Source organism: Verticillium dahliae, genomic scaffold, assembly GCF_000150675.1.
Source record: "Verticillium dahliae VdLs.17 supercont1.9 genomic scaffold, whole genome shotgun sequence".
NCBI lineage: Eukaryota > Fungi > Ascomycota > Sordariomycetes > Glomerellales > Plectosphaerellaceae > Verticillium > Verticillium dahliae.
The window spans coordinates 1,084,529-1,098,997 of record NW_009276929.1 but is presented as its reverse complement, the minus strand read 5'-3'; the positions used below and the strand labels follow the sequence as shown (position 1 = coordinate 1,098,997).

General features: G+C 53.1%; 7 protein-coding genes across 7 annotated transcripts; 4 read left to right on the top strand and 3 right to left on the bottom strand.

Annotated features, from left to right (window-relative positions):
* Positions 1-2,222: 2,222 nt before the first annotated feature.
* On the bottom strand, positions 2,223-3,498 carry VDAG_05251 (uncharacterized protein; the record flags this gene model as incomplete). The annotated part of the gene is made up of 4 exons (XM_009654987.1): positions 2,223-2,305; positions 2,363-2,458; positions 2,570-3,251; positions 3,334-3,498. The coding sequence occupies 4 exons, from the start codon at positions 3,496-3,498 to the stop codon at positions 2,223-2,225; spliced, it is 1,026 nt and encodes a 341-aa protein (XP_009653282.1).
* Positions 3,499-4,265: 767 nt separating this feature from the next.
* On the top strand, positions 4,266-4,622 carry VDAG_05250 (uncharacterized protein; the record flags this gene model as incomplete). Its single annotated transcript, XM_009654986.1, has 1 exon — positions 4,266-4,622. The coding sequence occupies one exon, from the start codon at positions 4,266-4,268 to the stop codon at positions 4,620-4,622; it is 357 nt and encodes a 118-aa protein (XP_009653281.1).
* Positions 4,623-5,001: 379 nt separating this feature from the next.
* On the top strand, positions 5,002-5,985 carry VDAG_05249 (uncharacterized protein; the record flags this gene model as incomplete). The annotated part of the gene is made up of 2 exons (XM_009654985.1): positions 5,002-5,198; positions 5,307-5,985. 2 exons carry the CDS (start codon positions 5,002-5,004, stop codon positions 5,983-5,985), a joined length of 876 nt encoding a protein of 291 aa, XP_009653280.1.
* A 2,998-nt stretch (positions 5,986-8,983) lies between these two features.
* VDAG_05248 (uncharacterized protein) lies at positions 8,984-9,466 on the bottom strand (the record flags this gene model as incomplete). The annotated part of the gene is made up of 2 exons (XM_009654984.1): positions 8,984-9,272; positions 9,327-9,466. The coding sequence occupies 2 exons, from the start codon at positions 9,464-9,466 to the stop codon at positions 8,984-8,986; spliced, it is 429 nt and encodes a 142-aa protein (XP_009653279.1).
* Positions 9,467-10,022: 556 nt separating this feature from the next.
* VDAG_05247 (protein kinase domain-containing protein) lies at positions 10,023-11,328 on the top strand (the record flags this gene model as incomplete). Its single annotated transcript, XM_009654983.1, has 2 exons — positions 10,023-10,509; positions 10,559-11,328. 2 exons carry the CDS (start codon positions 10,023-10,025, stop codon positions 11,326-11,328), a joined length of 1,257 nt encoding a protein of 418 aa, XP_009653278.1.
* Positions 11,329-12,076: 748 nt separating this feature from the next.
* On the top strand, positions 12,077-13,178 carry VDAG_05246 (uncharacterized protein). Its single transcript, XM_009654982.1, has one exon. It carries the CDS (start codon positions 12,807-12,809, stop codon positions 13,161-13,163), a length of 357 nt encoding a protein of 118 aa, XP_009653277.1. The 5' UTR covers positions 12,077-12,806; the 3' UTR covers positions 13,164-13,178.
* Positions 13,179-14,146: 968 nt separating this feature from the next.
* On the bottom strand, positions 14,147-14,469 carry VDAG_05245 (uncharacterized protein; the record flags this gene model as incomplete). The annotated part of the gene is made up of 2 exons (XM_009654981.1): positions 14,147-14,284; positions 14,419-14,469. 2 exons carry the CDS (start codon positions 14,467-14,469, stop codon positions 14,147-14,149), a joined length of 189 nt encoding a protein of 62 aa, XP_009653276.1.

Genomic DNA, 14,469 nt, shown 5'->3' with positions numbered 1-14,469 from the left:
GGACCCATTGTCCACGCTGCTTAAACCAGTACGATCGATATCGTAGGAGATATCTTCCTCTTCGCATATGGAATTGAGAGATGCGCGTTTACCTGGGCAATGTGCTAGCGGCTGAGACTGAGCTTGATATGTTTAAACGCGTCTTTACTTGGCAGCAGGGGCTAAAGGATTGACACGAGCAATGATGATACACTAGAGCGAGACAGGTACATGTTGGGCGCCTTCCACATCGTGGCTGTCAGCAATGGTATGCCCTGATCGTGGACGCGTAACGTTGGTGGAAAAGCGAGTGCAAGAGATGGTGTCACGTTCGCCTATCAAACGTCGGCCCCAGATCCGAATATCTTTGCCCACACCAATACTCCAGCGGAGGCGGCGGCGAGGCTCGAAACACGCGATTCCTGTAGTTCAACAAGATATCCCCATCCTTCCCCTATGCAACGAAAGGCTCCGCCGTGCGTCCCGACCGCAGACTGACAAGCATGTCAATGGCTTCGTTATCAGGCAGACTTATCAACAGACCAGGCAATGTCAGGTAGCCTAAATTTTCCCGCATGAGGACCTCGTTCTGCCGCCGGCAAGCTTGCATCTGTGTCTCCGCTGGCTCGGTGTCGTAGGCGCACACTTGGTGCCGCTTGGTATATGGCCGGCACTGGGGTCGCCTTCCTGTGCACTGTTCTTCGTTACGGCTCCGGCCAGGGATATTACGCGACGGGGGTGCATATTTACCTTACCCTTTCGCTTCCGACACGCTGCGCACGCGCTGAAGACGTAGCTCCGCTTGTGGGTGGCGCTTAACCTCGTGGGGTGTGGCTTATTCCTACAAGGTTCAGCGATGTGAGACGGGGCGGGGTTGGGAAGGATGTGCTTGAGCTTGGATGATGATGCAGTGGGCATGATTAAGCTCCTGGGATTCGTATTCCTTGGACTGAATAATGACTGGAAGGGCCTAAGGAGGCCATGTCGATCGATGGACATGGTCCTATTAACGGAAGTGGGGTAGTGCGGACGTCCAAGGTGCAGGCTACGGGACCAAAGGACGGCGAGACTAGCGCGCCTCAGACTGACAGCGAAGTGTTGCACGTGGTGAGGTGTGGCGGGTGAAACTCGTGGCAATCTTGAGGGGTCCAGCGTTAGGCTCTACTTAATTAGTTTGAAGGCTGAGAGCGAGTGGGTCTCACTGGCCCAAGTGGTCCGTGTTCTCGGCTGCCTCTAATGCTGGTGAACGTACCATGTCCAACCACTGCGCAGACAGCGCGTGATGGCGCGACACCGCGTCAACATCTTGAACACCAGCACAGCACGCGACAACTGCAGGACTTTGAACGACTCGCCAATTTGGCAGACGGTAGGCGAAACGGAGAATACACTGGCCAGTAACGCATTCGCGAACCGTCCATCCTGCTACCTACCGCCTTAATCCGCCAGGCTAACAGAATCGAGCTGCCAGACTCTTCCCTGCCGAGCCCCCGAACCACAACGACAATACTATACCGACCGACAGCCGACTCTGTGGCCTCCCACCAGCGTCTTGCGACGCCGAATCGGGTCTCTCCCCCTACCCCGCGAAGCTATAAACCTGTGGCGCAAGTGCTACGGTGTGCTGCTGCATGGGCATCTCCCATGTGACCACCAGCTATGGCAGACCCGTGCGAACGCGATCGAATAGTCCTTGTCTCTTTCACGCTCAGCCGTGGTGATGCGACTACTACTATGTCTGTGCTTCATCGCTCCGCCCGCATACCGCGCCGACGAGACAGGTTAGTAGGATTGGCGGTCTGGGCAATCTCTAAACCGCCCTGGCAGGATGAAGGGCTCTTATAATGACACCGCACCGGCCTGGCGCTGTGCCTCGTATCGCTCTGGAGGATGCACAGCCTTGGGGTCATAGTGAAACGGTTAAAGGGGAAAATAGACTAGGACTCTTTCGCAGGAATTCTTACAGCTTCACTCAATTTTAAGGACCACCTTATCAATATGCAATACGTCTACCGTCAGTACGCTCTCCGTGCCCCCTCGCCACAACCGGACAACTCGCGAGTCTAACACCATCAGTACCGAGTCCATTCCCGCATCATTAATCCAACTTTGCGAACCACCGGCAAAACAAGAGTAGAACTACGCGCGTCAACACAGCACTCCTCAGAAGACCCCGCGTGGCGGCGACAGTACTGACGCTCCCACGCCCGTAGATATCCGAAACTCGGGCGAAAAGGACACCGTTACTGACGAATCGGCAGGGAAGCGTCAGCGCGTATCGAAGGAGCCCAAGTTATGGTCCGGATAGGGGCGTCATAGCCTGCTCCTACCGAACGAACGAAAATCAATCGACACATACGATTAGCTCGCGAGTATCACGTACCATCCTCTTGAGATTGACGCCTAAGAGTAGAGAGGATGCCCGAGTGTTTAGGACTTAGTCCTGAGGTCTTTGAGCCCAGGATATTGAAGCTGCAAACTGTTACTGGCTAGTATATACAATACTTATCCTTGCAGACCGGGCAAGCTGCCACAGTGCACTCCGGGCAGTGGAAAGACCATTTCCTACGGGCTTCCCCACAGAACACACAGGTGGCCCTACCGGTCTTTCTCTGCCAGCCTAACTGTGGATGAGAGCACTCCGGAGATCGTGAAGTCGGCGGTCGTGCTTGCGGTCGCTCAGCTTCTTGACGTTCTGCTGCTGCCCGCATCGTCGCCCAATTGTGACGGATGGTGTCTTGCTTCTCCTGAATCAAAGTGTTCTTCAATCGCCCCTTTGCCACTCGTTCCCGCTCGACCCTGTTTCTCCTTGCTACTTCGGTAGACCTTTCTCCTGCTTCTCTTTCCTTCTCTCGGCGTAGCCTTGCTTTAGCCGCCAGTTCATGTTGCTCTCGCGCTTTCCGTGCAGCTTCTCGAGAACGCTCTTCAGCTTGTCTTTCTCTCTCGTCCTTCTTCCGCCCGCGCTCTTCCTTCTCTCTGGCGGCTCGATTCTCTTCTTCCATTCTCTGTGCCCTCGCAGCTTCTGCTGCTTTCTTCTCTTGTTCGGCTCTTTCCTCGGCAGCACGGTGCTCTGCTTCCATCCTCCGCGCTCGCTCGGCCTCGGTGGCTCTCCTTTGTCTTGCATCTTCCTCGGCTCGTTTCTGTTCTTCATTTCTGCGCTGAGTGTCTTGCCACTCCCGATATCTGGCCCACTGGTCTCGTAGGTCGAAGTAGAATTCGTCGTACGCCAAACGCCTTGCCTTATCTCTCAGACACTCGTACGCTTCCTTAATCTGGATGAAGGCGATATGTTAGCCAAGATTATATTCGGCAATAACTCCTGAGTAATGACATCAAAAACCAGCCTTGCGGAACTCTTGGGCGTCGATGGGACTTGCCCGGGGCCTTTTTATCGGGGTGATGCGCTTTCGCTAGTCTGAAAAAGGCCACTTTGATGTCTTGAAAATTTGCTTGCTGTTCCAATCCAAGGTCTGCGTAATAGTCTGGCACCCGGGGCTCCGTTAAGTTGAATGCATTCATCTTGATTCCGAGGAACGGCTGGTCGGTTAGGAAGAGGGACTGAGGTTCACCAGAGCCCGTCGGCAGCCTAATGATAGCTGCTGTTCCAAAGATAGGCGCCCCGCCGAGCCCAATGGTCTCCCCGCCTCGAAATTACTGACCTGTTTACGCGCGCAAAGATATTGGGTGACGCATTATATCAACTAAGCCGTGTGTATACGAGATCACACCGCGCAATCTTTACGAATGGACTGATCGGCGTCTCACACCTCCGCGTTTCCGCAGGTGGAGGACGCCCGTCTTTCGGACGCTTCACTAGTACTTCAGTCGTTCGCCCGTCCAGCGGTCCGGCCCTAGCGCGATCGCACCCGACAGAGTGGGTTTTGCGCTAGATCAACATTTCCCGAATGCGCCATCGTTCGGATCGGGAGATCTATTGTTTCTTTTCTAAAATAAGACGTGGGTAGAGTATTGGCGGAATCGTCGCCATGCTGCATAGCTTGGAGGACCTACAAAAGAACTGAGCAAGTTAGAAACGGTGGGATCGATAAGCCTCGAGCGCCAGTAAGTCGTAACATACTTGAGCAACGGCAAAAGAAGAATGAAGTGGCTTCTCGTGTGCACTGTGTTGGACCGTACACCGCCGCCGACTCAAGTAGCACATCCATCGCGGCCTCCCGTCATTGGGCGGATCAGTCTCGTCCATTGGTTCATCCCCGCTTGCCTTCCATTATAACCCCTCACGGCGAAGCGGAGCGCTTGTCATCTTGCTCGACACCAGAGCAGAAATGGAGGCAGCGTTAAATTTCTGGACACCTTCGTCTAGCCGCAGCTTTCACACTTCGGTGGCAAAGCTGCGTAAGGTTACACGGAATCCGCCAGAGCCTCAGTTCTACCGTGGCAGCACAACGCCAGATCCTGATGGGCATGTTCTTTCGCTTGGAGATGAGCTCCAGATGGCCGACAATCTTGCCTATCTCGCTCACTGGGAAGAAAATGTCCGTATGATTTCGGCAGTGACTCTGGAGGAACACCCCTCTGGTCTCGTCGTCGTACTCGCGAGCAACTCCACTCCGTCACAATCGATCATCGCGGGGCTGAGGGACATTTTGGCCACAGTATGCCAGTATTGCACATTGAGTTAGGATTACAGACTTCAAATTGTAAGTCCTACGCTGACGAGGGTGCGTAGGAAAAAAACGCCAAGAATTCTGTCGTAGCCTATTCCTGAAAGTTCTACAGCTCAGTCAAAGAAGGATCCTTGGTCGGATTCGGCCACCTTGGATACAGCAGCCCTCTCACATCAGAAAAAAACGGCCGTTCCTCAAAGTTCAGCTTTTAGATCTTGCAAGGCAGCTCAAGAAACGACTGGCGTTTGCACCGCAATTGCTAGTCACCTATGATCAAGTCTGCGGACTTATCGACTCCCTAGAGCCTCTTAGCCGAAGGCTTGAACACGACGATATTAATCGGGCCCTCGAGCACGTCATCATGAAATGTGCAAGCATTGCTGCAGTCGGGAACATGCACTCGTTAGAGGAACATCTCAAATCCCACGGTGTGCCATCTGTTCTCTATGACGCCTCAGAGGTTCGACAGATCGACAAGTTAGCGCGCTATTTATTCCTCTGCAAGGACTTTCTACGCCTTGCGCGGAAACCGGAGTACCGGACCCTGTTCAACCATATTGATGTCACCGCCCTGAAAGCCTATTCAGCAACGTTCCGCCCGGGCCTCTCTCTAAAGTGTTTCGTTCATGCGGAGATACAACAGATACTTTACCTTGAGCGGCATACTTGTCAACTAGCCGTGCGAGCCCTTGGTTGTAGTAAATCAGCTTGCTACCTCTGCGACCTGTTCATCCTCAAGCAGAGCCGGTACCACGTATCGCACGCCCACCGACGCCTTTACGAGCAATGGACCATTCCAGATGTTGATTGGATGACTGAGGCGCAGGCTTGCACCTTCCGCGCCATTATCCAGGATATGATACAACACATGAACGAGGCGACCCGTTTTCGACAGGCTAGGGCGATGCCTTGGGGGCTAGACCCTCTCGAAAGTAAAGCGTTTCTGCCTTTATCAAGCGGTTCTACAGTCAGCTCGGATACTGTTGTACTGCTGTCCTCTCGCGTCTCTTCCCACAGTGCATACCGGTTGTCTCCGCCATCAGACCGCCAAGAATCGTCCGTCGTGATCACGAGCGCTGATCTGCCATTTCAAAGCAAGGTAGGCATTGGCCGAGAACCACTCGACGTCCAGATAGACCAGTTGCACGTCTCCTTCGAGTTTGTGTCTATTTCAGCAGGATGGATATCGGTTCGTCGAACGACGCAATTGCAGGACCCCTCCAACAGGCAACTCATGTCCGTGGAGGCTTCCACCATTCCCACTGACGATGAGATCAAGGTACCGTGCGACCCGAAAACATCTCAAGTGAGGTTTCAGCTACGACACGGACCGCAGCTCTGTATTGAGGTTGGCTTTCTCTGGGAAAAGGTTGAATGAGTAGCCTTTGTTTCTGGTTCTTAGCTCATCTACTCCAGAGCCTTAAATATTGCGCGACAGCGACGTGGTCGAACTTTTTACAAGGCGGAGAACGGGCCAAGGAATTAAACATGGGCTATCCAGGACGGGCGCCGTAGTAGAGGCTGACGTTGTCTGGTTGATCGAGTCATCCGTTAAGTGATCGGGGATGTACAATGCAGTTCTCCACTAGTGCAGTTGCTGTCCCCGACGCTTGCTTCAGGGGTTGAAGCATGTGTATCAGCTTACTTGAACTTCCTGAAGCCCTCGTCCGTGAAGCGTGAAGGCGAAAGGAATGGCTGTGCTAAGTGAGTGCTCTATGCGTTAGGGTGTTCGTGGTTGTTAGTACCGAAGTCAGCAAGGTCAGCCAAGGGAGTGGAAGTCATGATGCATAGCCCTTTCAAATTCGTCAGGTCCGAGCTGCCCTGTGTTACAGAGCGTCTAGAGTGGTTCGAAAGACTCGAACCTCGCCGGGAGAAAGCTTCGACGCCTTCCATTGGCGACCTCTCACGGTTGCTTCTCGCGTCAGAGAACAACGTCGCCGTAGGTGCAATGATGAAGAAATGCTTCGATTGATCTCGTTTCTCCTTCAAGAAGACGTTGACGTTTGCATGGCGTGGACTGGAGTGTACGTGTCGGGGCTCGTCACGACGTGGTGGAGCTGATGCATGGCAAAACTGTTTGCCCGGAAAAGCCTTGAGAAACGGAGGCAAGTTCAGCAACTTCCGATGCTGTCTTATAAGAGTAATATGAGCCCCTTTATGTACTGTAATGATTGAGATACTTACGGACACTCAAAAAGCCCCTTGAGTTTGTTGCTTCACAATTCCGAAGCCTATCAATTATGTCATATTTCCGTGAATGTCACATCTCTCAGTGCCCAACCCCGCATCAATTGAGCACGACGTCAAAACTTGCAACAAGCAACTTGAGGTTTCACGTACGCGACAAAGCAGGATCGAGACCGGTGCTAGACACTACTCAGTGTTATATTTTCAATGCCTAACCTTGTCGGTCCTCCTCAACTGGCCAGCTACTCAGTTGCCGCCGAATGCCCCACCAACCCCCGTTGGACACGAGCCTGTAATCGCCGACTGGCTCTTCGCCCACCAAAAGTGCTCAAAATACTCAGCCACGCCTAAACAATTATGGAGTGTCTTGGTGTTCCCATAGATTACCGCCTACGGCGACTAATTCGGCAAGCTCAACCCATCAGCCTGGCTGAGAACGAATCCGGGCATGCGCGGATTCTCTACGATTTCGGAATCGATCTTGAGGACGAAGATGGATGCAAGTGCCTCCAAGTCTGTGAGCTAAGTTTTGGTATCGAAATGGCGCAACCCGAATCGGAAGTCGATATCGTCGTGGTGCTGTTACGACCTCATTCGAAACAGGTTTTTTCCGACGGCTTTGTTGCAGGGAGGCGTGGATGCGCGACTCTTAACGCAGTGGCAGAGTTGATTTCTGCTGTGAGCAATGGGAGATTCGGTTTCGACGACATCAGCATATTTGACGCAATACCGTTCCTAGACGAAACCATAACGAACAAAGACACAATCAACAAGGCGCAAAATACATTTGCCGACATGATCAGAGCGAAACAGCCGGATGTTGTCATCTGTTGCTACAAGACAGAGTCGGAAGATCCTCTCGTCCTGGACGTTTGCCGAACTGGAATCGGAGGAAGCTTCCAACCCTCCATTTTGGGGTACGGTCAATCCTTGTCGCTCCTTCGAGTCACCGCTTTCCACCCGAGTTATGCGATCAACTTTTACCCAACATGCAGCTGCTTTCGTCGGCTACTTATACTGGAGTTCACTAAAGCCTTTGCTCTCTGGCGTCGGGATTGGAAGGAGGAACGATGGATGACCGACTTGAGGGTCATCTGTAGTCAAGAGGCAAGCCGCGTCTCCAGAGATATGCCGTCCGTCTGCCGTCCATACGTGCCACTCTAAGCTGAAGGTAGAAGCCAAGAAAGGTGAAGTCTGGAATTTACCTTACCTCCAGCAGCGATGGGAAACGATCCTTGAATCCCTGAGCGGGGGGGTTGAGGAATGCCGCTTCTTCCGCGGTCCTGTTTTATGTTCGGCGAAATGGATGCAAGAAATGCTAGGCAGAACTAACATCACTTGGCTTTGCTGCGATGCAGCATGCCTTTTGGATGAAGTAGGAGAAGGTTGCCACCCAAAGATATCCGAAAAACTCTTGGTATGTTCCAAAACTGGTGCTCCAAAACCTGGCAAGACAGGTCACTCGGACTCAGCATCGAGACATCTAACAGGCACTTCAATCATCTACCATTGTTGCTGGAGAAATCAGGACAGCCAAGGCCGCTGGGAAGAAGACTTGAAAATCGATTTTTTGATTTCCTACGGGATCTGAATCTGTCTAATGATTCCGCCGAGAAAGCAGGAAATTTTAAGGCCCAACGAAATGCCTTTCGCAGGTTTGCGGGAGCCATCGAAGATATTCTCGAGGAAGCAGCTCTCGAGTCACCTCCTGCAGAAAGAGAGTCAGACGTCCGCGCTTGTATGGATGCCTTAAGCTTAAGTTAGCGGCTACCAATGTCTTGTTTCAGATCAGATGCCATATCTTCGGCGTCCAAGCGTAGACGAAGAAGACCGCCCGTTCACAACTTGGAGGATCTCATGATTTTGAGCAGGGGCCGACAATAGGGAACTGGCCTTGGGCGTCTTCCAATTTTCGTGCCAGCTATCTCCATCGTCGTAAACGGGAACCCCCCCTAGGGCTGAGATGATGGGACCCTGAGATCATGTCATTGGATTGACGGTCTAGGAGGTATGAACATCACTGAGGAGGCTGCTTGGTAGGCAGCCAGTGACTATGGGCAGTACGGAGACAGCAGTCGCAGCTGTAAATAGCTCAAATAATGAATGTGGTACGGAGATTAGAAGAAATATGACTTTGATTCCTCTCTAGTACTGGCGCTGTGCTGGTAATTCGCTGAGCGAGCGTACCCTCACTTACTGTCCAAATGACTGTACCACCCTTCAGGCAGCTCCTGGAGTTTGTCTGAAGATGGCCATACCGGTTTCTTATTGCTCTTCTTCTTTGTCGAATCCGCTTTCTCGGGCGAATCAGTCGCCTCCCTGAAGTTCAGGGCGTTTCTATCCGTCACATAGCCATGACAGGCAATATGCGTGCCTTTGCGCATGTGCTCCTCGTTCTTGAAGCAAAGCGTGATGTGATCGCCCTTTGGATCTTTCTGGTAAATGCCGTTGATGGTCGTGGTAGAATGGACATCTGCGCTGGTGATAGGGTTAGCGACGCATCAGAATTTAGAAGATCGTTGTCGAGCATACCGGATGAAGACAGCGCGAGGGTAGAGGTTCTTGGCAGTCGCGGTCTGGTAGGCTAAGCGCACCAAGTTGCGGACATAGTTAGGATCTTTAGGGAGTCCTTCCACATGAAAGTAGTACTTGATGATGTTGACGGTAGACATGATGAGGCCTGAGCAACTCAGATTTGATCTGACCCTCATCCATTCTCATGGAATTCTCAGCAGCTATTTATAAATTTCTTGCCTCGCTTGGTTTATCTGGTTGAATGCATTCGCAGCCAACTTGCCTGTTGGTCCTTCTTCATTTCAGTCATGGTGACCTTCTGACCTGCACTTGCGAAGCGCGCGCTCTAAACGGCCTCCAGGCTGCACTGGGGCTTTTGGCAATCCCCTCCAATAGCCTCGCTTCCTTCCAAACCAAGGCTCCACTGATTGGTTAGCCAACTGACCAATTGAAATCTTGTGCCAATTCAAGGTGCCCGCGTGACGAGCGCGTGCAATGTCACGGGCTAGCGCAGGTTAGTCTTTCTCCATCACCAACATTCCCAATTTGAGGCCGACCCAAGATATGTAAATCGTTCATCGCCCGCGTTCCAGGCTTGCATCTTGACTCCATCATCAGCTTGAGAATATGCGATCGTTTGCATGCCACTTCGTTAAAAAGCAAAGCCCAGGTCTGCAATCCTTCGTGCCTACACTGCGACCATTTAGACGAACCATGGCAACCGATGGGCCGCTTTATGAGTATATCAGCGACGTCGAACGACTGGACGGATATCGACCCGGCGGTTATCACCCAATTCAATTGAATGATAAGCTCCAGGAACGATACTCTATTATCGAAAAGCTCGGGCACGGATCGCACTCCACGATCTGGCTCGCACGAGACGAAAAGCTGAGCAGATACGTGGCAGTGAAGATTGGGATCGCGGACCACAGCTCTAAGGAAGCTCAGATCCTGGAACAACTTTCGGCTTGCCCAATCAATGACTTGAGCGACCGTCTCCTCCCCCCCGTCCTCGACCATTTTAAGCTCATAGGGCCCAACGGGACACATTCGTGCCTGGTCACCACGCCGGCCAGATGCAGTCTCGTCGAGGCTCTCAAGGACTACGATCTATTCCCGCTTGATGCCGCCAGATCTCTCGCTGCCCAGCTTGTCATAGCAGTGGCTCGTATACATACGCTGGGAATTGTTCACGGAGGTCAGTTGTATTCGGATGGATACCTCAAGATGTCGCTAACGTTTCCCAGACATCCACCTCGGCAATCTGCTCCTCCAATTGCCGGGCGAAGAAATCGACAAGCTTACCGTCAAAGAGCTCTACGAGAAATATGGCGACCCAGAGGCAGAACCTGTGGTAAGGGTCGACAAGCAACCGATCACGTCGCTATCTGTCCCAGCATATGCCTACACGCCAGCTTTGCTTGGGAAACCTGCGGAAGAGGTTACTCTCTCTGAAGCTAAGCTTATGCTCACCGACCTTGGCACGGCCTTCTCACCTGCGTACGAGACTCGACTGCAATCATTCACGCCTCGCAAGACCCGTCCGCCCGAACCGCGCTTCGATCCGACGACTCCCTTATCGTATGCATCCGACATTTGGAGTCTCGGCTGCATCATCTGGGAGATCCTCGGCGTCAGACCATTCCTCGACATCTTCCTCCCAGAACTAGATGATGTCACGGCAAACCAGATCGATGCTCTAGGCCCGTTGCCAGACGAGTGGTGGGACGCTTGGGACGGGAAGTGGAAGCGTTTCGCCGCCAACGGTCAGCCGACGGAGGGCAGGCAGCCCTGGACCTTTGACCAGCGATTCGAGGACGCGATCCAGGGCCCGAGACGACGCAAGAAGCACGACACTATGGGCAAGAGGGAGAGCAAGGCGTTCTGCGAATTGATCAAGGACATCTTGAAGTTTAGGCCAGGGGAGCGGCCAACGGCGGAGGATATACTCCGGAGCCAGTGGATGACTGAGTGGGCGATGCGGGATGCTAGGAAGACTTGGGGGTCGAGAGACTGACGGACTTTTGAGTCATCAACCCCAGAGAGAGACGGATTTAAGCTCGCATACCCCATTCCAGCATCGAGCGTGTACAGTAATTAGACCTGCAAAACTGATCAAGTTTGCCAACGAGAACGTGTCATGCAATTGGCAGTGAATGGCAGTCCTGTGGCTCTTTTTGCAACCTCCTCTAACACGTGTGGGCGAGTGTGGCAACCGGTCAGATCACGGCGGACTCGGTGGGGATGACTCCGGTCGTTGGAAACCTAAGGGAGTGGAGTTGGCGGAGCATCAGACGTGTGGAGATAGCGACGAGGAGAATTGGAAGCGGCGAGTCGATGGAGACGACACGGGCGAGGATGCGCCCGCGCTGAGCCCGTCGTACGCTGAGTTCAGAGGCCGCTCTTGGAGGCCTGCCACTGAGGTTTCGGACAGGGCTGGCGGATGACGAGCGATTATGGGAGGTGGAGTGAGGTCGGCCGCGAAGAGCTGAAGTTCGACTTGAACTTGTGGAATGACCGAGTCGCTGTTCTTGTTGGAAGCCAACCCTGGTTCTGGCGGCGTTATCAGAGGAAAGGCAATGTCGATGGATGGACAGGGTCTTTATCACGGAAAGCCAGCACCATTTTGACATCAAAGCCCCATTGGACGATGGAGCTGGACTGGTTGGCGAGCTCCCGCGGTTGCTTGTGGCATCAGATACTAACGCCGCCGTAGCTCAAGACATCTTCCCGGCCAAATCCATAGGCCCATAGTGATCAAGAAATCGTCAAGGCTCGACTGTGTGTATTTCGCTGATGACTAAGTTCATCGATGTGGCCTGAGACGTGAATTTCGCTGCCACTCAGGACCCTGAAGCTTCCATGTCGTGGTCGTGTCCGCTGCCTGCTCTTTTGTCCCAGACTTGATGACCCCACGAGTCGCGGTCCCAGGGAGGACGTCAGGTTGAACGCCGATGGACGGCGTCTCTTGCCATTTCCCGCAGGCTCGTACCGCAGGCTGTGATCGGTTTCAGGGGTGCAGTCGGTTATTGGGGAGTGGGTTTCAGTGCCCAACCGCAAAGTGCAAAGTGTCTAAAAGTTCTGAGCCAAGTGGGTGGTCTCTCGGTCTAGAGCAGTGAGAACTTCTCTTTCATACCTCCCCAAGTCGAGCCATGCTTTGGAGGCGATGCCGGCGTATGGGTTGCTCTTCAACTTTCCGGTGACGAGTATCTGTCACCAGAGACACCGGGAGTCGCTTCTTGCCTGGGGATCGTTCACGAACCCGATGTCCAGCTTGCGTTCTGCGGTAGGACCTTGGATTGGCTTGTTGGGCTGTGCCGACGGACTACCACCAGATTTTGGTTGATATCCGTGAACCAGCTAAGCAGGCCGTCTTCGTTTGCATCGTTCGGCCATCCTGTCCACCCACTCCTTGTGAAAGAGGGCTACTGCCTTCCTCGCACTTCTGGAATGTTGCCTGAGACGCTGTATCAAGACCGACCACACCTCTGAAATATGCCTCGTGGAATCCAGGATTCCACGGAGCCCGACAAACATAGTTCCGAGCTCCTCCCTGAGCACAAGGTCCACGTCCTTTCGATTCTCGGACGAGTGCGCGAAGCCGCTAGTGTTGCGGAGCCATGGACTTCATTGGAGAGAGAATGCTATCGTTCGGGGCGGCGGAGTGGCTTCGGCGATGGTGTTGTAGACGTGATCCCAGATCAGCGCATCTTCATGACAAGTAACATTCTCCTTTCGACATCGGGGCACATTGCTGGTGCGACGCAGAGGGTCATCAGTACTGATGTAGACCCCGCTCAAGCTGTCATCACATCGGTTATTGACCAACCCACGGGCTATCTGCCATGCTGACGGTAAGCTGCGCTTGTTAAGATTCCTGATGAATGGGGCACGTCAGGTGTCCCAAAATGGACGCCAAATCCCTTCTGGTCTTAGCATCACAATAGCTTGATGACACAGTGTGGCTCCACTACCGAATGTTGCATCATTGCGCCCTTGAGTCATGTCATCGCCCGGACTGACTGGCTTGAACTACATCCAATTTCATTATTGTACCTAATCGACCTGTCTACCCACTGTGTCAGCCACATGGCTACTGTGATGCCTATAACCAGCGAATTGTTTGACAATAAATCCAGTGGGCCTGCTTAGTCATAGAACGAGATTTGATCGACGGGTCGTCGGAACGTGCTGTGGCCTTTATCCTTGAGGAGTCTACGGCGGCGGAGCACCTATGGCATCGACTCCTGCGCGTCGAGTAATGCGCTAGGATGATCTTTCGCTGACGAGACCGCAGCCTATCACATCCGATCTCGGGATGTGGTCACGTGATGCGATTTCCTGGATCCGGGGAATCCATCGACGTTGTCTGTAAATGTCCCATTCCTCCTCCCTCTCCCTATCTTACCCGTGACAACTTCAGCGCCTGCCACCGCCCAGACGGTTATCTCTCCGCAGTGTTCGTCACCCTCCATCCTCCATGAAGCAAGTCAAGTACGACCTTAACAACTTTGAGTACGGCGTAAAAGAGCAAATTTAGGAACTAAACTCCCGTTTCAAGCATCTGGAATGCGATGTTAGGAAGAGCTTCAATTGTCTCGAGGCCGAGTTTTGTCGCCCTTGCATATCTAGCCAAATTCTAGGATGATGATCTATCTCTCCCCGCTGATTCCGACTCCTGTCAACAATTCTGCTGACGACTATCGAGCTTCCCGATCTCCTCTTTGAAGCCCCCGAACACATCCTCGGCCTTGATGAGGAGAGATGCAACAAGATTGCTGCACGTGCCCAAGAACGATCCGACACCCTCAACATCCTCTGTTAAACGATCACGGTTACCCGTCCAAGACGATGTAGACGTTCAGCGCCGAAGTCTCGAGATCCGCGCCCGACCCACCCCGGCACAGCCCCAAAGCCATTTCTCCCAAGGCCTCACTGTTGCAATCAAATTTGGATGGAATGTCCGCTCCACCCTTCATCACGGAGACCTATCGTAAACGGCCCTACAGCAGAGACGAGGCAACCGGGGACGGGGGAGGAGGGCGGCGCGGGTAGACAACCTCAAGAGATTAGTCCGCCAAGAGAAGATGAAACGAAGCCCACTCACCATGAGCAGTTTCCCGTCTTGCCGCATCAGATACCCACCGCTACTAGCCAT

Bases quoted from the DNA above. Each gene is read 5' to 3' on its own strand.
- VDAG_05246 (XM_009654982.1), top strand. From the start codon at position 12,807: ATGCCTCGTGGAATCCAGGATTCCACGGAGCCCGACAAACATAGTTCC.